The sequence below is a fragment of the Synchiropus splendidus genome, chromosome 1 (assembly GCF_027744825.2).
Source record: "Synchiropus splendidus isolate RoL2022-P1 chromosome 1, RoL_Sspl_1.0, whole genome shotgun sequence".
Lineage (NCBI taxonomy): Eukaryota > Metazoa > Chordata > Actinopteri > Syngnathiformes > Callionymidae > Synchiropus > Synchiropus splendidus.
The window spans coordinates 9,991,287-10,013,782 of record NC_071334.1 but is presented as its reverse complement, the minus strand read 5'-3'; the positions used below and the strand labels follow the sequence as shown (position 1 = coordinate 10,013,782).

Here is a 22,496-nt window from a genome sequence, read left to right as displayed (position 1 = left end):
TACGTTTTAATGAATGCTAACTCAACAGACGGGGGCAGTTTTTGGATGGAAGAGGTGGTCAACAAAGAAAGAGGTGGTCAGCAAAGAAAAGAGTGAATTACTAGGTCGAATGTTCATTCTATATTGAAAGTTATAGCATTAAAAGTCTGTTATTCAGAACAGCATATCGCACACATTGATCTGCCATGGTGCTGTTTTCTTTTTTTCAAATACACTGATGAAACGTCCGACAAAATATTAATGGCCATCAGAGTTGGCGTTTTATAGATCCTGTCTGCACCAGATGTGAAGCGCAGCTGAAATGACCATGTGTGGAAATGTCCAGATTATATGCAAGTTAAGACCTGCTGTGATTTCCACCCACTCTCAACCCACTTCCTGTGACCCTCATCTAGAGGTCAGAGGGGTGTTTCTTAGAGAAAAAGAGATCGATCTGAAACTCTAGCTTTGATATTTAAATGTAATCTAGAGAACTTTCCTCACATGTGATGCTCTACAAGCACACTGTTCTAATCCTGTAAATTATTCATATTCATATTCTTAGACGTTCTGGATTAAAAAAAAAGTCTTTATGGACATATGATGGCCATTACTTCTCTCTTAACTTGGCCGGCTCAGTGATGTCTTGGACAGTTGAGAAACGGATGTTGGAAGGGTGGAGTTTTTTTTGGAGGTCCACCTCAGGGCCTCCTCCCACTATTTCTTTACAAGCCACAGACGCTTGTAACAGATTTTGCTGAAGGAGCATAAAAAGAACTTTGATATTTTCCTCCTTTAAAAATAGTCTGGGGGTTGAATAAGATGCGTGTGACTAGATCACCTCCTAGATTCTATCAGGAAAGCTTCAAAGGAAGCTTCTGTTACCACTTGCCTCTGGTTTGGAGTAACAGAATGTAGTCAGTTGATCAAGCTTGAATCTGTTCTTGTGTGTCTCTGTTTACACACCGGTGTTGTGTCGAGGATAAGGGCACTATCACACCTCGCGCTAGCTCCACTTCCAACTTGTGGTGTCAAAAAAACACTCACCACCTGCTCTTCATCAACACTTCAAAGGGGCAGGAGAACCCCACCTCTGTCAAATATTTCTTGTTCATCAGCAGCGTGCTATGTTTTCAGAATCTGTTCAGCCGATCACACATGAACTTAAGTGAAGATATTTACATAATCCCTATGGTTCGCACAGTTGAGGTTCCCACCAGCTGTGAGGCATTTATTGGGAGTTAAAATTGAAACTCCTGGTGCCTAAACTGGGTTCAATATTTAGAGGACAACGGAAGAAAATGACAGATATTACACAAATCACAGGCAATTGAGCAAATGGAGGGTGAACTTTTGGCGTTTTATTGCTCAGATGGTCCCAACACCTGTCCATGTGGCAAAACAACAGGGTGAGGAGAGCAAGGGCCGTAAAGGACCCACACTGTGAGGCAAGTCACGGTTTGTCAATGTAAAATCACAACCCTGGGGAAAAAAAAATAAATATAAAAAACACCCCCTTTAAACGCTACATATATTTATTGAGTTTAAAATGTGATAGATTAGATGAATATTAAGGTATTTTATGTATTTATTAAGTTTTTGTGGGGGAAAAAAACTTCAAACAAACAATTTAAATACAATTTATTCGTAAAACATTACTCTGAAAACTCTTTTTTTTAGTCCATACATTTTCTTTGTCCCGTGAAGATGCTTAGTTTTAGCCCAGACTAACGTTGCTCTATTATCATAGAAGCGCCAGTATAAACAAAGCGTGTTCTGTCAGGTAGCTGCGATATTAACAAGGATTTGACATGAGCACTGTGAAGACTAATTGCAGAGCATCAGAAGAAAGCGATGCACAATGTAGTCTGACCCCCTCCCTCTGTGCCAAGTCAGGCTATAAACAGCTTCCCTTTCCCCTCTCACACCCCTCCGACTCCCGATGTCTCACACACACATGAATACTGACACTTGCTCGGTGACACTGCAGTCCACACACACACACATGCGTGCATTGTCCTCGGCCAAAACCACTTTCATTTTAAAGAAAAAAAAAGTCCACACCCGTGCATCTACAGACTCCTTCAGGGTCAGCGCCTGTGTCCACCTCCACTTGCACCATCTCTAATGAATCAATTCATTCGCCGCTGTCAGAACCCATCGATCAGCGCGTCACCCCCAGTTCCAGCAAAGCAGCAGGGGGGCCCCAGAAATGGAGCAGAGAAGAGCAAGTTTAAACATCCAAGCAGTTCAAAGGACTATCATTTATTTCATCCTAGAAGTAGGGGTTTGCTGATATGCAGCGGCTCGAGTTCGCTGAATAAAAGTTGACGGAATGATTAAAAAAAGATCAAGAAGTCTTCAGCTGCTGCACAAAATCTGACCTTTGGTTTACCCTTGTTACGCCAGAGTGTGAGCGCAAACATCACGGGGAAGCTGGAGGGAGCCGCTGGTGGATTTGAGCCAGGTGCAGGTCTTCCTTTAGCCCATTCTGGTGTTTAAGCCTCGCACTTGGCCAGACTATTGTTGTGAATGACAAGTCCAAATCTCACCATGCTCAACTTCCTCCACCTGCTGAGACAAAGTCAGATGGATATTAGTTGTTAGTTATTGTACCTGGGAGATCACAAGCATGGTTTAAACACCATTTAAATGCTGTAGAAACAGTTTAGAAATGAAGGATCAGACGGGAATGCGACATAAATAAGGGTCAGTGCTGTGTTTCAAAAAAGTTTTCAAGGTGAGGTGAGGTCAGGTCAGAGGGGAGGGAGGACAGGTAGGAGGCAGATGAGCGTAATCACAAAGTGTGAGGAAGAAAGCAGCAGCGACTTCTGAGACAGTGAGTTCCAACTGAGCGGAGAAATTGTAATCTCCTGACTTGGACATCTGCCACACAACCTTTATCCCTGGCTCTACTCTCACTCCACCTCTGATGCACACGAAGAAAGAATACAAAGAAGCAGGCCAATGAATGCTAATAAGATGTTTGCTTGATAGTTATTTGCGGCCATTTCTCTGAGATCTCTGCTTTATGACGCCCCCTGCTGCCCTCAGCTCTCCAGGTGATTCACAATCACAAAAAATCACCTCACGTCATGTCGGTTTCAATGCTGGTGCGTATTGTTGCAGGTTTATTAGCAATTAGCAAGCTACACTGTTCAAAAATATTCAATCTGAAATTGTTTTAGATTAGATGAGCATGAGGTTTCGCTCCTGAGATCACTTGCGAGGTGTGACTTTAACTTAATGTCCTCGCATTAAATTCCCTGGCCAGACATCTCGGCGCGCGCCGGCCCACCAAAGGGGAAAGGTAGAGGCAAATTCTTCGCAGACAAAGCCTCCTTTTAGGTTGTGTTTACATTCCCGTGTCTTCCTCTCTTGTCAGCTATTACCTATCATATCAGGGACCTTCCAAGTATTTGCTTTCAGTGTCAACAAGTCATCCACATCAGGCCGTCGCGGACTGCCTCTCCACTACTACGGCCGCAGCTTATCAATGGCGGATTCTAATGACCGTACCATTTTACAGCCCTCTTATCTGAAAGAAGCGACAGTGAATACTTCAGAGGCTGTTGCTGTTTACCTCTCAGAGAGGCTTTGTTGTTTTCAACGGCTTGATACCGGTTGGATTGTCGCGTTGGCTGGTGCTATTGCGTTAGGACGGAAAACTCAGTTAACAGCGAACGCTATTTATGTGCATTCCACTGCCTGAAAAAGTTTCCTCTAACCTGTTTAAAGCTTGACATGCACAAACAATTTGCATACCAGGCTCAGATTTTCACACGCTGAACAAATACTGCTGGAGGTTGACTGAGGCAACTTCCACATTTCTTTGGCCCTCACATGATTCCCCACCAAATGTGATGAATCTCTTCGCTCGGAATATATTTAGCACAAGTGTCTTCACTGTGGTAAACTCTGTGGGGGACCCCACAGGTCGTACAATGCCCAGGTCTGTTTTAACAACCACCTTAGGCGTTATAAACAAGCAGCAGGAACCAGTAAGTGCAAATGAGAGCAACACAGGGGTCAGATGACTCCTGTCCAGATGGGGGTGGCCAAGTGAACAAGGGATAAAGGTGGCAGGGATTTAAAGTGTTCAAAAGGGGATACAAAGGCATTACCTCCCGTGTCACTTTTGGCCCGGCTAAATCCTCGGGGGTGCAGGGGCCCAAAGCGTGGCGATGACTGGAGATTCAATTTGGGCCGCCATCAATCAATGCCACTCAGAAAGACGCAGATTTTCTTACCGTACCACCAGATTGAGTTTTCTCCTCCCTTTGGGATTCAACCCCTTTTTTTTCCACACTGTTAATTAAACGACCACACTGCCCCCTGCGCTCGATTATTTATGAATCGCGGCTCAAAGATCCTCCTAATTAGTCCGTCTTTAATGGCCCTGCTTCCACGTAATCCATACAGCCTCAACCGGGGCGGCTGACCTTTATTCCGTCGACGCTAAGAGCCACCAAAAACGGTAAAACCCTCTCGACCTTGATTTTACACAACCCACGATAACGGGTGTTGTGTTTCTGCTGTGCTGCATAAAAAGCTCCACATGGGATAATAAGCGCAATGCTTTCCAAAAAAAGAAAAAAAAAATCAATTTCCATCTCACTCTGCTGAAGCAATGCCTCCTCCAGCCGTTTGCCCAAGAATAGTGAGGCAGTGAAGTGTTGGGGGTTGTAAACCTTCCTGGAGTTTGTACGTCTCAGTAAAGTTGAATGGATTGTCAGCACTGAGTGACACAGAGAGGATGTTTTTTTTTTTTTTATTGTGACAACATTTGGCATCAAGTAGCTCCGGTCTTTGCTCTATGTCTGTCCCATGACATCACTGTTGCAACTCCAGTCCCATATTTAGTGCAGCTACCAATCTGCTCGACAAACACTCGAACCCAAAGCCTGTTTTTCCCTTCCCGTTGACGATGAAGTCACTGCTCATGGTCATTCCGTCCATCCGCGGCGGCGGCGGCGGCGGCTGGCCTTGTGCAGCAGAGTTTGAATCTCATAAACACCGGTCCGCAGATTTACTGGCCGACAGCCCTGGGGATTCATTTCTTTCTACTGAGTCTGACTGGTTCAGGGTCAGGGCCAGTGACTAATCAGGTCAGCGCTGATCCTCACCCTGCGGTCGGTGAGTTGCCAACTCCACCTAGCTCACTTAAAGACCACCAGAAGCTTTGTGTTTTTCCTTTTGCCGGTACACACTGCAAGTTGCGCATAAGTAGAAGTAATGCTGTTTCCGATGTAATGTCCTCCTTATTTATTATTAATTCCCCAGAGATAAAAGTGCCGCGGGCAAGCGTTAGATCTGAAACCAATGCTGTGCTAATGGGAAAGTTTAGGCATAAACATTGCGATTGTTATTTTTTAACTAGCTGTGTTTGCCTCTGGCTGCGTTATAAGGATCAAAATAGGGCAAGCGGGAAGCTAGGGACATTTTTGGTGCGCTGGAAATGTTAATTATTGCCGCCAATGGACTACCATTTTGTTTGTGTGCCGGACTTGCTGAAATGGTCATCACAGTCACATGAATCTCTGTCCCTTTAGCCAGAAACACACATCCATGTATTACATTTAAATGAAAAGCCGCTGAAGTGACCCCTTGAGCACCTGGACGCATTGCAGCGCGCGCAGAACACGACACGCACTCTTTGTTCGTATATAAATCAGTGGGTATCCCGCGGCCTTGAGCATGTGTCCGCGTGTGCTGGTGGTGTGGGGGTGGGAGGTCGGTGACATGGCTCTCTCTCCCCAAACTGCCAGCTGTAGTTACACATCAATGAAGGGTGAATAATACATTAGCTAGGGTCGACCGTATTCCACCCACAGATGCTGCGGGATAGATGCATACACATAAGACTGTCGGGTTCCTCTCTGTTTGTGACTTTCTGTCTCAGCACTATAATCATAAGACAGGCCACTTGTTCGCACAGTTTCATATTGGTACTGAGGTCTTTCACCGCTCAGGAAGATATACAGTTAATGTGTCTTAACTACTGGATGATTTATTCCTTTGGTCCCCGGCGTGGCAGCCTGGGACCCTCCGTGTGTCATGCCAATGCACAGAGGTCTTTATGTAATTGAAGCGGGCCGCCAGAAGTCCCTCGCCATATGGACCTGAGCAGTCCTTGGACGTGTGTCTGTCCATCAGTCAATTTTCTTTTAATTGCCCAGAGCCCGGATTCTGTGGCTGTGACTGTCTATCGAGTGGTTCCAGCATAGGTTAAATACATTAATAACTAATAGGGTTTGGGACTGCGCCAGTCCCTGACCATGAGATTGACCAGATCCCGCCTTGCTAGCAGACTAAGTGATGGACAAACGTCGCCTACCATCCTGTTGTATTTAATCGCGCTGAGTGTTGCTGTTTTCCCCAACAGTTATTTCGTTTATGACTGTTATTACTCAAATGGCAGAATAAAACTGTATATTAAGGAAAAGTGGCAGTCTGCTCATATTAAACACAAACCACAAGCATCTTTTGAAGATTGTGTTTCCACATGACAAACGCCAACTTGCCCGCTTGTGTTAGAAAAACCTTGCATTTGACGTGTTTCGTCTCCAGTGAGACCTTGCAGGGGAATGAGGTAAAAGCGCTAACATGCTAATGAAATGCACGCATTGAGCTGAACAGATATTAGCACTGACACGGCCGTGTTATAAGCTTTTTATGACTGTCTGTGCGCGTACGTGTGTGTGTGTGTTTCTCTCTTGGCTGCTTCATTAGCAATGCTTTTAGCCGCTAAAGAGCTGCAGTCCATTTGCACAGAGGAGGTCTAACAAGTCAAGTTATTACAGCAGCCAAGTGTGAGATTAATTAACTCAATGGCGATTAAGAGTGAGGGTCCGACAAGATCCGGCTGGAAGCATCGCAAGTGCGAGAGCCGGGCGAAGAGATGGGACGTGATAGACTCCTTCTCAAAACATCATTCATCTCACCTGACGTTTGTGGCTATGGAAAAACAAAGTGGCCGTAAATGATAACTGCTTCCGGAACATCCTGAAGCTGCTACAGAAAAATGACCTGCAGGCTTTTTCTACATTCTTTGTCAGGTATGAGAATCGGTTTAGTCCTTGTGGATGTCATGAGAAAAAAAAGAACCAACATCAGATCTTTTTTTTCCCACGATATAACCCATTGTTAAACCTGCTTCCGAAATTTATTCCTGGCCGAGGCACAAACGTCACCTCGGTGATATAGTTACCTACATGATCTTTTGCCAAATAACAACCGATACTTATCTGGGAAGTCACACTCAGCAAACAATGCATTTGAAAAACATAGGGTGCTACAGTATGGCCCAGATAATGATATATTCCGACACACTATGTATCCGTGTACCTTCCACCTCACCCGTCTGAATCTTTTATCGACATTTATGTCAGATTATGTTCTCTAAAAAAACAAAAAAACAGGGTGTGTTTGTCATTGAAAAAGTTTCTCAGCCCGACCCAGCAGGTTACATTCCTTATTTTAACTGCCTTAACCTCTCTTTTGTTCTCACTGTCTCCTGACCTGCGAGGCCGATGAGCGGCTGGGCAGGTATTCTCTAACAAGGTCCTTGCCTTCTTAATGAGCGCGTGGAAAGCCTGCAAGGTTTTCTCGTCCCCTATATATCTTGCCTTTGAAAACAGACTGGAAATGCGCTCACTCATTTACCTGAATTCCAGATGATCATCTGCATCTTCTTTTTGGCCTTTCAGTGGAGCGGGAGTTTCTGATGAATTATGATGATAATCGACCCTGTAATTACCCTACAACATCTTCATAATTCATCACTTTTCCCCTCTGAATTGTAAAGGGAGCCGCCTTGTGTAAATCAGACAGGCGCTAACAGTGCACTCCTGTTTTCACTCCTGTTTTTGTTTATCCTGTCTGGATAATTTTTCCAGCTCTGGGTCCTGGCGACCACTGTATTTTTCAAACATTTCGGAGTATTTGGAAGCCACTGGCATTCTGAAAATGCAGACCACATTGGGGCTTCTACCCCTTGCACATGCAGGCAGCTGTTCCGGGTGTAACAGCAAGTAGCCATCTTTATAATTATATTTAACACGATTTGTTCTGTTCCAATCCAAACAGAGAGCTAAACCTCTTCCTAAAGTAAGGAGATTATTGCTTCATTGACAATACAAAACTCAAGTTAAAGAAATAAAACTTCACATTCACGTAACACAGGTTGAGGAGCATATATGCATATACTTAAACTTGTCTCATTTCATTTAAGAGCTTGAACCCTCAGAAGACATTGTGAAAGGCCAACATTCCCACAGAGTTCACAATCGAATATGAAAAAAACATGCTGGGAAACTTATCATCAGAAGTTGTGAGTAACTGTAATTATAGCCTTTAACAATGACATGAAAGATTATCTTGTATCCTCATTGTGTACCTTTGGATGGGCTGTGCTTCTGCTGATGATACGATATTAAAGGCTATATTTTTGATTATGAATAATAGGAGGGATGCGTTTTGTGTGAGAGAAAGAGAAACGGCGAGGGAGAGTCGCTCAGTGACCACTGAAACTGAAAGGCAAAGCCGTTCCCTTGTCCTCAGCCATTGAAAAGCCACAGCTTTCATTCAATGCCCAGTTCCAGCTCTTTCCAGGCAACACCCCCCATTGAACAACAGGGTGTGCATGTGTGTCTGCTCAAAAAAAAGAGAGAGAGACTCTTAATGACATGTCTCATTCTGAATTTTCTATGTGTTTGTGTGGCTGTTGTTTAAACATTATGTTGGCTATAATGTGTGTGCGATAGCATTATGCGAGTGTACAGTTTGGGTTTGTGTTCCCATGTGATTGAGTCCTGTTTGTTGAGTCAGCCAGTGCTGACACACAAAACAGTCCAAAACCTGCTATTAGAGCTGTGAGGTAACTGCGCACAAACAATTCGACTGCACAGGCAGCACAATAGCCAACCTCCTATTGAGCGTGTCTGTGTGTCCGTACGTGTGTGTGTGTGTGTGTGTGTCTCAGAGACAGATAATCACCAGCTTCCACCAATGCAGGCACATGCTCATTCATTCCCACAGGTGAAGCAAGAACACACAATATCAATGAGGTGTTCCCATCATCACACGCAAGCATGCACGCACCTCCCCAAGGACGCGCTGCTGCCATCACATTTTCTTATATTATTATCCTCTCGGATCTCCTCCTCTGTAGCTATGGAGTCGTTACAAATTCATGCACTTGCTGGCAGAGAACTTGTGCAACAGATGGAGATACAAGCGGAGACAATAAAGGAGAGAAAGCATAAATAGACAAAAAAGCAGGGAGAGGATGGAAGAAGAAGATGGCCCCCTGAGCTGCAGTAAAACAACGGGGAAAAAAAAACAGTTTCACTTTAGGTAGAGGACACAGATTCTTCCGTAAAACTCGACTTCCCAATAAGCCAAACTGAGCACAGGTTATTGAACTTGGGTTTGGATTAGGGATGTGACAAAATACCAATGTGCTTACATGTAAATATCACAATACTGTACTGATATTTTAGGTATATATAAATACTTTAGTTATATTGAGGCTCGGCCACTCTACTTCCTTCAGCTCTTCCTGATGGACAACAAGACTTCACAATTCAATCCCGAGTTTGACAGTCAGCGAACCACTGCGATGGTGGAATAATACTAGATAGGACCGGCATCTGTGGCATTCAAAGGATTGCAAAGAGATCTTACAATGTGCCGCACTACAGCCAAATACCCAAGGAAAACAGAATGAAACTGCAATATAGCTAATGTAGATCAAGTGAAAGCTCCTCAGACAACTTTAAAATCTTTTTTTTTTCTATACTGTGACTTTCTCCTTTCAATAATAATGTTCAGAAATATAATCGGCATATATCGGTATACTTTTGCAATATATTGCATCGCCACTCCTAGTTTGGAAATAGAGAGGCTGAAGGTTATTTCAGGCCCTGTATGTACCTATAAGTAACATAGTTCAGTGTGAATCACACCGCAATGCTCAGTGACCCTGATCCGCGACTTCGAGTTTTGAGTGTCTTTCACGTATTTCTCTCCTTCTCCTCTTTCTTTTTTTTTTTTTTTTAGATTCAGTGCATACATCTCTCCTGCAATTGGTACTTTAAATGCAACAAAAAAATATGAAGAATTTTATGCAAAGCTAGCTGGAATGTCTTCTTCTTTTGTGTGCCCTTCCTTTTCATATCTCTCTTATAAAAGCCGCAGCAAGTTAGGTCTTGTAAATACAAACACACTAGAGGTTTCCTATTATCATTCAGAGTCTTCATCCAAAATATTTCTAGTCAATGATTCATAATCTACACTGATTTACAGACCATTATGAAGTCCATTGACAGACACCTTTTTTTTTTTTTTTTCATCTCCGTGATGGGGGCAGAAGTGAAACGTATGGGCAGATGTGAGCTGTCAAAACTCCCTCTGGCAGAAGAGTAGTGCTAAATAGGATACAGACCTGGTTAGCAAGTACTGACACCCCTTCTGTCACAATTTTGGCCTGCACTGCTAATACCACAAATCCCCCGGAGAGAAAGAGGCGCCAGGTGAATATCTGCTCACAGACAGACTGACGCACAAACACACACTCGTGCAATTATCAGACCGTGTCTCCTGAATATAGACTTTATCAGGGATACAAATTGTGGCTGACAAATCAGTCAAGTCAGAGCGAAGGTTTCCCTGTGACACAAGGACATCAGCGGTTTTATGAACATATAAGCAGCAGACATCGCTCATACGATTATAGCTACTGCTTAAAATAGATCTTTAAGAGTAAAATATTTGGCTTTTATGCGAATCTAATGACGACGGAGTTAATGTTTGGACATCTGTTTCTGTGCTAGTTTACTTGCTATTACTCAGATTTTGGATGTTGTTTTGCGTTTCATCTCCATGGCAGCCTTGTAAATCAATTGAACAATGCTGAGGTTGCAGTTGGGCAACACTGTGGTTTATATATGAATTGTATTCCAGGTATTACAACCCCCACCTCTCCTCCAACCCCCGGGGACTGTGAGGTGAACCAGAATGAAATCAACAGCTGTAGCTTTTCGCACAGACATGCAAAGTCAATCACGCGTCCGCACTCCCTCTTCTTGACTAATAAACAAGCTCACAAATGCCTATTCAACACGGAGATTTCCATATTCAGATTCCTGAGGTGATGGCAAACCTGCTGCTCGCTTGCTTGTTTGCATTTCTCCGTCGCAGTTGGCTGAGTCATTTATCGGGAAATCAGACCAAGGCATCAAGGCAGCTCACGCAGACGTACACACGCCACGAGGCAGTTATCTGATTCACGACCCGGGCGCCGTGCTGAATCTTAGTCAGCGTTTGAAGTTGAATTTTGTCTGAAGGTGTGTGGAGCTAAAATAGAAAAGGGAATGGACAATTTGCAGAAAGTGTGCGTGTGTGTGTGCAGGACTTTCCATGTTGGATGATGTAAACATCCAGTCCAAATCTGGTTCCGTGCCCGCTCCCTGGATGTGGTTAGGCAGACCTGATTCACTCATCGTAATTGTTTGCAAATGAGGAACGTGCTTCACCAAATACAGATGTAAGCGATAAAGCGGAGCCTTTAATTGTCCTAAAATACACATGGTATCCCCTCGGTCTTAATCTGATTTATTATAGACCTTTTGTTCGGAACATCTGTAATGTAAGTAGATGTTTTTTATACGTCAGATGATGTGAGCAACGAGTTTGTGTGAAAGCACCAGTAGTCCAAACGCTAGCACGGAGGCCAAACTCCCCTGTGTTATAAATCCACAGGGGCTGGGATGACTCGAGCCGAGAAGTATTTTCTTGGGGATTGAACTTTCCAGCGCGCAGGAGAGAACGTCTGTAAAAACAACTCTCACTGGACGGGATGTGAAAGGTTGAGGGTTCAAAGATAGCCTTAGTAGTTTCCAAAAAAACATGCCACTCAGCTAATCCCCTGGACATTTTGTTATGTCTATGACTGTTTTAATCTCTCGAAGAAAGAATCTTTGAACACTGAGATAAAGGACGTGCTGCCGTGTCTTATCTTGAAAACAAACTTCACATGACACAACATTCATTTTGCTAATTGCACTCCCACGTAAAAAAAAATAATACAGTCGGAGCAAGAAAGAAGCCGCACATAGTTCACCCCCTGCTACGGATGTGTGCAGGTGGACAGCAATGCTGTCAATGCTTTAGAAGGCTGTAGCTATTTTCACTCAATACAGCGGCATTCACTGAACTCTCAGGACAATACAGACAGCTGTGAATTCAGTGTCCTGAGAAAGGATGAAGGGATGTTTTTTGTTTTGTCCTTTTTTGCTCTGAAAAGCTGCAACGTGTGACTGGAAATTGGGTTTCCACTGAAGTCACTGCACGTAAAGGGAGTAATTTTGGGTCGCTAATGAGCGGCAATCTAATCCCAAAAAAATGCAAACCACAGTGGCTGTAGTCTGTCAGGCTAATTTAAATTTGATTTGAATGTATATACTGAGGGATATTGTTCTATTTGAATTGGTCCAGATTCACGATGAAACATCTGTAATAGTAGACACCACAGACTGTGTGAGTTTTTAATGACAATACCACTGGATAAACATGTGCAGTTTGCCGTGTTCTTTAAGCTGAGCTGTCGAGCCACTGTCCCCTTATAGCCTTCCATTTTGGCCTTTATTTTTCTTCACCATATGAGCATCAAAACTGTTCATCACTTGTATGTGCCCCTCTTTTATAATGCATCACTCGAGAACCACACGAGCACCACACGTGTGTTTCGTACCACGCGAAACACACAAAAGTCCTGACTTCTTATAGATAAAAAGTCAGGACGGTCTTCAGATCATCCTTCCACCAGCTTATATTCCGTATTCACTTACAGTTATTACAAAACAATGAATTAAATACAATGATTTCGCAGGCGCTTTGCGATATTATTTGAATACAAACAATTTTGTTTCACATCAAAAGCATTTTAGATGAAAAAAACGGGTTATGCCATCTGTTCTTTTTTTGTGGGGGGGCTTCATTTTCATTCAGTGAAATCACAAAATCCAACGCCATTTTGGACGTTACTATTTGAACAGCTTGAACACATCGTCTTGAGCGAAACCTCCCTTTTATGACTCAAAACAGCTCTCGTCGGAAAGGCAGTTTTTTTTTTTGTTTTTTTTTTTTAACAAATACTGTTTGTTGGGATATAACTCATTCGAACGCACACATGCTGACGCACATGCTTTTGGACACACACGCAGCGGCACACCTGGATTTGCAGACTGCTGCCCTCAGGGCTACCTGTTTGTCAGATCGACAGTGCTTTGTAATTAGACGAGTTAGTGAGAGAAGGGGATCGACGGGGGGAGGGAGGGATGATGGAGGGGTGTGAGAGAGACAGAGAGAAAAGATTTAGCGTGCAAAACAACAAACAAAGAGACTGGTGGTTCCACTAGTAAACTCCACTTCACAAGCGTTTCAAAATGGCCATATGGCTTTGTTGCACGGATCTTGACGGCAACTCACAAATGGTACTCTATTGAGTGTGTACTAGAATATCATCTGACAAGGTGGCTGCAATATAGTGCCAACAGATACCGGATTGACTGAGAGGAAAGCGAGCAGACAGGCATGTAGAAACAGTTTATTTGTCAAACAGACGCAACACGACTCTGTTGACGGCAACACAGGACAGACCCATTGTGTGACAGCCATTGTGGGATGAGTGACAGTGAGTTGAAGCAGGGTGAGACGTGCGTGTAAATGCGTGTGTGCCGATGTGCGGTGGGGGATTTGCTATGGGAGTTGAGTCTGTTCAGGAATTCCACTGAGGAATCACCTCCTTGGCCTGTTCATGTCACAGCAACCAATTACCGTGGCTGCGAGTCTGTGTGTGGGTGCTGAAGGGAGGTCTCGCCATAAAATGGAGGGGACTTCTCCTAATCGTGGCACTCTGGCCCTCCACAAAGGCAAAAAGGCCGCTCCGACAATTTGAATTTCAATAGCAACTCTCATCATGCTCTCTTTTTTTTTCTTGAGCTCTTCCTCTTTCGCTTCCACGGGCTCCGCGTCGGATGACAAAAGAGAAGCTAACAAAGATAGCACACAAAGCCATCAGGCTAATAGCGCTAATAAGTTGAGCGTGGGGTCCTCGCTCTCACTGTTGACACATTTCACAGTTTCTGTGGTGAAACAGAGGCTCGAGTGTTTGGCAACCGGGCAACATAGTCTTTTAATGGAGTGGCTACCCCATGCCAGGTTGCCATGTGCTTAGTCTGTTTGACTGGGTTGGAGAACAACAAAAGCAACTGAAGGAGGAGGAGGTGGGGGGAGCAGATAATTAACCCGTGGAGGATCCTGAAGAGCAGGGTTTTGGGGGGGAAAGAGTCATTAGTGCACTTGAATGTGCCAATCGTATTTTTTTTTAAAGTCAAATCCAAGATTAATACTCAAACAATAGCTGCCGTTTCTCCCCAATTATATCAGCCGAGATCCAAATGTATCTTTTTGGTGCATAACATTCCTTGGGTTCAGAAAAAAAAGAGCAAAAGCTGGATACACAGTGGAGAATCTTGACCTCCTCCACCTGCCCGCAAATGTTTAGACCTCATTTTCAGCTGTAATATTGTTTACCACATTCAAGTCGACTGTAGAACAGGTGTGTCGGAAGCACTTTGTGTTTTAGCAAACTACCTTTCTGAAATATGCCACAGCACTAATTATAGTCCCACAAGCTCGGTGGGAAAATCTCCTTGACCTGAAGCTCAAAAAGACTTAGTTTCGGAATAGCGTCGGAGAAGTTTGTCTCAAGCTCGGCGCTGGTCTGTACACAAAGTCAGAGGTTAATGCGCTGAAGTCAGGGCGGTGAAATCCAAGCAATCCCCCCTCACCTGTCGGCACACTAGCTTTTTGAAACCAGACATTCCTCCTTCTCAATAATAGACCTTTTCTCCCGTTTCCTGCTTTAGTCCTCACTTATAGGTTTCTTTTAAGTCTGCCTGTTGGAACAAAGGCATATTTGTACGAGGCTTGTAAGTCAGGCTGCTTTGTTTTTTCTTATTTTGTGTGTTTCTGTGTGCTGCATGTGGCCAAAGGGACGAATGCCTCAGCGCCCTCCTCTGTTATTAGACCTGCCCTGTCATTACAGGATTAGAGTTAAAGGTTTGTGCTGCCTGTGTGCACCTACGTGTGTATGTGTCTCTGGCTGCATATGATCTCTCCAGGTCTATTTGTATTCCTATGATTTATCACTGACAATCACGGAAAACAATAGTCTACCCCCCCTGTGTTTGCCAGGCTGAGCCCAGGTGCATTTGACCTATATCCCGAAGAACATGAAGCAACCCCAGGGTTACTCAAACAGTGACTTGCTAATTGAAAAGTCATCTGAGTTGCAGGTGGTTGAGTAAGATTTGTGTATTCAAAAACATTCCCATCCATCTTAGAGCATTGAATTGAATGACGGAGGCTTTGATAGGAATACAAGCCGCGGGCGAGGCCGAAGGGTTGCTCTCAGGAAAGGCAGGAGACGGCGTTCAGACTGTTGGATCCAGTGGGGTTTTAAATCACCTGCTCTGTCAACGTATGCTCGCTGAATGAATGGGAGCTGATATTTGCTGGCACACGTTTGAAGTATTGTAATATTCCTCCACCCAAATGTAAATTTGCATTTTAAGAAGTGGGCTTCTGTGCCAGCTGCTCTACACCGAGTCTCTCACAATCTAGGTCAAACACTTATAAGGAAGGTACCCGCAAACTCGAACACCATTAAAGTGTCAACGGTTTTCATGAGCCACATTAAAGTTAAAGCAACTGCTCGGAGCGAAAGACTCCTGACCTACATTACTAACAGTGACATCACAGCATGCTACCAACAGAACATACTCAGCATTCAGGAAAACGTTTTATTTCCTCCATGTTTTGAGTTTTTTCCTTTTCCCAGTGCAAGATAAAAGGTTCTTATTTAGCTTAAATCAGTAATCAAATAAGTGGATATTTGCAAACCATAAACGTGTGTGTGGTTTATGTCGGAGTATTTGCGAGCTGGTGTTTTCTGCCAGGTCTGTTTGCACTTTCCTTTTTCGTATCAACAAAGTAATCCCATTACTTAAAGCAAACTTACAGGATTTAACTTGGCTGTGGTTAGATTGTACAGCAGAAAGGCAGACATGTTCTGTGAAAATGGGCGGGTTCAAGAGTCGCCGGGGCTGTTTCTCCGTTAACCCGTCCGGCTGGTTTGCTCTCTGTCTTCCTTTTTTTTTTCACATTCTCTGCACCAAGCACATTAGGCAAACCGCCAGCGTAGTCCTACAAGCTGTCGGGGGTATTTGTTTTCTCTTCTTGTCTGTCAAAGTGTGTCACAAAATTGTGTACTTCAGTTGCAAGCCGGTTATTTGTCATACAACGCTGCGACCTTAAACACGTTTCTGGGGATGGTAATGTTCGCACATAAACACGACGGTAACCTTTCATTTCTACGTTTGAGAAGCCCCCGACGTTCTATCACTTTGGGGTTGTATAACATCTACTTTGCTTGAGCCATGTAAAACAGCAACCTATGATTTCAGGTCCTGTGTTTGTCTTGTGGAGTCAGCGGCATGTGCGCAATAAAACAACAGCAATTGCACTGGAATTTGAAATGTGTTTCACGTTTTACATGAAACCACGATTTGGAATGATCTTTTTTTTTTTTTTACGAATGGCGGTAAAATGAAAAACACCAGCCAGGTTGAAAAGAGGTCATCCGGTGCTTTCGCTTTGGTCCATTGACTCTGGATTCGTGCTCCACTTTGGACACAATACAGGGCTTTGCACCAAACACACACCCACAAAGACACACACCGACCGGGTCTGGTCAGGTTAAACAATGCAGACACGTCGAGAAGTGCTGTCCCGAATGATCCACCGACCGAACGAGTCATTCAGTCCGCACAGGTGTGTGTGCATTTTGCATATCTTCCCTTCTGCCCGCCACAGGGCATGTTTGCCCCCTCCCTCTCTCGCTGCTTTGACTCTGCCCATCCTTCATTGTGTCATCTGCAGAAAGGTCAGCTCTGGTGACAACTAAAACCCTATGTACAAGTGACAGAGGTGTATCACTTCCACCAAAGTGCCGGTGTAGGTATTGTCATCCCGTGAGTCACGGGAAGTTCTGACACTGTTTCAGAGATGAAAACACGACCGCAGCAGAAAGTGCAGCGGAGCGCTTATCATTGATGTTTGTGTTTGCACATTGCTGGATATTGTTTCATGACAAAAGGCGTCAGCCTTGAGTCCGCGCAGCTGCGATTACATGCTATTCACTTCAGTTTTCAGAGCCACTCCCAAAGACAGCTCTCACTGTGCGCGCCGGCTCACAGCTACACACCATTTGGCCGGAGGCGAACAAACCAACATTTGAAATGTGACTGCATGTGTCTTTCGCACTCGACGATTACTCCTTTTTGTCAGGGACCTTTGTACGTTCATATTTGCCCAGCAGCACACGGCACAGACTCGTGTCAGGGAAGAAGTATTCAGGGACTGCGACTTGCAGGGAATTCCCAGCTGTAGAAGCATGCCATCCTTACAGTGCTAGACATAATTAACAAGGGGTCTTTGAGTTTAAGGACGCTGTTGTGTGACTGTTCGGACTCCTAAATATGCAGCAGAAATGTGGTAAAGAATGAGATGAATTCCAGTGAGGAAGAGTGACGCGGAACCAAATGAAAGGGATCTGCCCAGAATTTTAACTGTCTGTATCATCCTCTATTTTGCAAATATATTTCACTTTGAATTAACATCTTTCAAACTAATACTTTGTCTCATCGGCTTGTGAAAAAAAGAACACATTTGCCCCTTGATATCTCTCCTGTGTCGCGTATGTCTAGTTGAATACATGTCCATTTCCATCGATGGAAGCTGTGGAGCCGAAAAATGGTGGATGGATACGTTCCAGTTGGGGGATTCTTTTTTGTTTCACTGTACTTTATACAGCCCGCTGCCACATTTAAGCCTTCTGTTAGGTCATATATCCTGTTGAGTTTTACAACCCCTCGCTTAACTTGTGTGTCTGTGCCCTAAGGAGAACAGTCTCTCTCCTTTGTTACCCACACACACACTTCTAACTTCAAACCAAAAATGACCTAAAAAAAAGTTCTGGCAAGAATACAGATCACTCTCCACTCAAGTAAAAGTGTTGAAGAGTGACAGATAAGAACACGACCAAGTGTTTGTAGATTAATCTTGCTGATAAAACACGTTCCTTTAATCCTCCACTTTAATGTTTGCCGCGATCAACCGATTTACACTCCAGCAACCCACGGCCACAAAGCCTAACATCTCGCCGATGCCGTTGAGGTCCGTTGTCTGAGATAACTGCTTCAAACAAAGCTCTTATCAACACATAAGTTTTATGATGGCGTTGTAAAGCTAGTGCCATTGATCTTGCCAGCCATTGTCTTTCACTTTTACTCATCATTTTTTTCTTCCTTGTGCTTCACAGAGACACTGATGGACACAAAGTGGGCCACAACGGAGTTAGCCTGGACCGCGCACCCTGAAACTGGAGTGAGTTCTGACGTAGCATAGCCTAACAAACGGCACATCACTATGAAAGTCCTGCACATCTTCATCACATTCACATCACATGCACACATTCGTTGGGACTTGCTTTTCAAAAGATACACTGCAATTCAATTACACTGCCCTGCCCAGCCACAGATGTTCCATTCATTTCTCCTGCAGCACTAAAAGCTTGATCCAACTGCTGAACACTGAAATATTTCTTGACACTGACCCGCTGCATCCAAATCTACCGCGTACAAAGCTCCAGTGACAGTCTCATCTTGCTTTCCCATGTGGTCTCAACAATGGGCTAAAGAGGAGCAAAAGTCCTGACCCCCTCTCAGCCATACTTCAAAGATCGCCAGCTCTCCTCCCCTCTTCTTTGTGAGGCCCTTTGACTTGCTCCTTCTGTTTTAAAGCGCCGGGCCCCCCACTTTTATTTTTTATTTTTACCCTTTAGCCAGGAAATTCCAGCCCAGCTGTTAAGACTCTCCCACACTTTTATTCCTGCTTATCTTAAGTGACTCGTCATTAATGAACCAGGCTGCTAGTGGGACAGACCACCTCTCAAATATGCCCCCCTCAGACCTCCCTCGGTACGAAAATGTGCCACCAATTGTCCCACCAGCTCATTGTGCATCATCAACAGATGATTCTTTTTTAACAGACATACTAGGCCACCTGCCTCAAGACCCCTGAAATGATCAATACATTTTGACCCAATGAAAACCTGCAATGGGAAGTATTATCTGGAAGTGAATAGTAAGGGCATCAGAGATACTCCAACATGGTCTGCCCCTTCTTCACCTTGACCCACCCTAGTCACAGCTATACGGTTCATATCTGACCAAATCATCATATATTCAATGTTTAGTACAAGTCATTATTTGACATTGGACCATAACAGATTATATTGAAAACCTTTGTATATACTGCATATTTTTATAACCTAGTCACCAGCCTAACTAGGGCAAGACCAATCTAATACTTACAGTATTTTAACAGAGAATAAAGACTAAAATACACCAGACATTTACTGCGTGTCGGTGCTTGCTAGAATCGCTCTCCAAATTTGGGATGCTGTGTTTTCATTTTAGACGTCTGTCTACACTTCATTGTCTGTGTATTATTCATGTGTGCATAAGACTTCTACTCAAATGCAACATATCTGAAGACCAATTCTAGCTTTGTTTGACAAGCTGTATTTCTAGTTTATACTGAAATAAAAACAGTTGAAATCCCTAATGATTATTATTATTATTGGTAGTAGTAGAGCAAGATGGGGTAAAGCCCGTTGACACCAAAATACTGTGTGTCTCTCTCACTGTGTGGAATTGGTTCTTTATCCTCTAAAGTAATGAGTCTTGTCAAAATCAATATGATAGCACTTGACCCACTTTCCTCTCATCGCGGCTGATTAATTCAGGTTTAAAAAGCAGTAGAAGTCTGGAATGACCTTTGCTGAACTCACTAAAACACAAACAAGCAAATCAAGTACACACTTGGCCACACCCGTCCTCACAAGCATCGACTTCATCGCTATTTCCCAGCGCTTGATTCATCACACTCCATCACATATCAATGGAAGCTGGGCGCTTTTAGCCGTCCCATTGACCCGGGTGGGTCCTGATCGATTTTCTATGTTCGGGTCCTCCCGATCATTGTCTGGCCGTCGCTTTAGCGCCGCAGCTAACATCCGCCCCTTCCCTCCCTCCAAGCGCCTTGGATGAATAACCCTGCGGCTCAACATCCATATCACAGCCTTAATGAAGATGCTGAAACACAAATAATACATGTTACTTCATTAAACCAAGCATCCCAAAAAAAAAAAAAAAGTTTTTCTATTTAGCCGATTTCTCTGAGAAGTCAAACACACTTTACATAACCAAGTCAGTGCTGTGGAGTTTAAATAGATTTAGTGCAGCAATAAATAATGTGTGAAAATATTGCACATTTATGAAAACTAATGGGATTATTGGTAATTGGCTTTGCTTTCATTGCATCTCTTTGTTGGTAATTCAGTTTGTTGATTTCTCCTGTGCATTTAGGTAACATAATCCGCCGCCGTGCCTCATGCAAAACAATCAAAATGATTTTTGTATATTGGAAGGCGTTATGCAAACATGCTTGTTGAGGACTCATCCTTGCCAAGAATGAAAGCTGGTGAAGGAGAGCAGCTCCCTCAGCAGCCATCATCAAACAGGGATCCCCATTTGAAGTGGGATGATTTCATTGTGGCGTCCTCATTAGAAACTGACGGAGGAAAAAAGAAAAAAAGAAAAAACATGACTGTGTACGGCTTTTATAGCCGAGTTTGCTTGCAGTCATTTAATGAAGCTGGTAATCAAAGTTTAGAAAATTTAATCCAATTTTATACTCAGTATTTCTCCCCCGGGGTGATGTAGTATGAGAGCTTGCAAAGGAAGAGTCAAACCTTGGAGCGTGAAGGTTAAGCTCTACCTTTCCCTTTAAGTAACAATGGAAAACTCGTCTTGAATTCTAAGCGATAGATTGATGCTTCATAATATTTACTTGCTTTGTTGTGGCGGCACTGTCTCATTGCACACATGGGGTGTTTGTGATGAATTGACTATGTCTCGTCTCTTCACAGTGGGAAGAAGTGAGTGGCTACGACGACGCCATGAATCCAATCCGGACATACCAAGTATGTAACGTACGTGATCTCAACCAGAATAACTGGCTACGCAGTGACTTTATCCCACGGAAGGACGTGTTGCGTGTCTATGTGGAGATGAAGTTCACGGTGCGTGATTGCAACAGCATTCCTAACATCCCCGGCTCCTGCAAAGAGACCTTCAACCTCTTCTACTACGAGTCTGACTCCGACTCAGCAACAGCAACAAGTCCCTTCTGGATGGAGAATCCGTACGTGAAAGTGGACACTATTGCACCCGATACAAGCTTTTCCATGTTGGATGCCGGGCAGATCAACACCAAAGTCAGGAGTTTTGGCCCGCTGTCCAAGGCTGGCTTCTATTTGGCCTTCCAGGACCTTGGTGCTTGCATGTCCCTCATCTCTGTGAGGGTTTTTTACAAGAAGTGCTCCACCACCATTGCCAACTTTGCAGTTTTCCCGGAGACAGCAACAGGGGCTGAGGCGACGTCCTTGGTCATTGCCCCGGGAACCTGCGTCCCGAATGCCGTGGAGGTGTCCGTGCCGCTGAAGCTTTATTGTAATGGGGACGGGGAGTGGATGGTTCCTGTCGGTGCCTGTACCTGTTCGGCTGGTTTTGAAGCTGCCATGAAGGAAACCCAATGTCAAGGTGAGTGCTGTGTATGACTACAACAAACAGTTTTTTTATAGCAATCCTGCAAAGCTTTTCTATGATATATGACAGAAGAACCATATTGAGGTAAACGTGTATGGTTCACATCCTAACAGATCATTTTGTGAACACGTATACCGTCATTATTCATTCATCCATTTTTCTTGGATGGAGAAAATATCAATTCACTTAAATATAATGATACTTAACGTAATAATTACATAATAATTATTGTCAGTATGCCATGTCAGTAATACAACAAAAAGGGATGAAACCATAAAGTAAAAAAATAAAGCAATAGTGCTGTTTCCTTTAGTTTCTTGGTGGTTCAACTGATATCTTGCGACTTTCGGCAATGCCTGACTGACACTGCGGCATGTCTCACTGTGCATCACTATATGTCCTGCACACCGACGTAATGCTTTTTAGAGTGATGCAAAGATATTCAAAAAGCCATTGTGCTGTACATCAAATGTCATTTCGCCACATCTGCCTGAGTTCAATGGCTCCGCACCGGAACACTTCCACTGCCTAAATATTACACACACGTTGAGTCTCGCGGAGAATAAATCTGTTTTGTTATGGTTACAGGTAACGGCCTCGCTCACAATTGCCCAGCTGTCTTATTATGATGAGCCATTTAGTTGCCTTCTAATCTTTGACACCTGAATCCATCGCGGAATAACTACCCGCGAGATGACAGTGTCAGCAAGCGGCTGT

The 22,496-nt window shown here is 43.9% G+C and overlaps 1 protein-coding gene across 9 annotated transcripts in view; it reads left to right on the top strand.

The window, feature by feature from the left end:
- Window positions 1-22,496, top strand: part of LOC128752215 (ephrin type-B receptor 3-like) — a 48,456-nt gene that overhangs the window by 5,736 nt on the left and 20,224 nt on the right. For all 9 annotated transcript variants that reach the window (XM_053853191.1, XM_053853189.1, XM_053853186.1 and 6 more), the window contains exons 2-3: window positions 18,428-18,492; window positions 21,101-21,773. In XM_053853191.1, coding sequence (XP_053709166.1) covers window positions 18,428-18,492; window positions 21,101-21,773 — 738 coding nt within the window. The remainder of the gene's footprint in view (window positions 1-18,427; window positions 18,493-21,100; window positions 21,774-22,496) is intronic.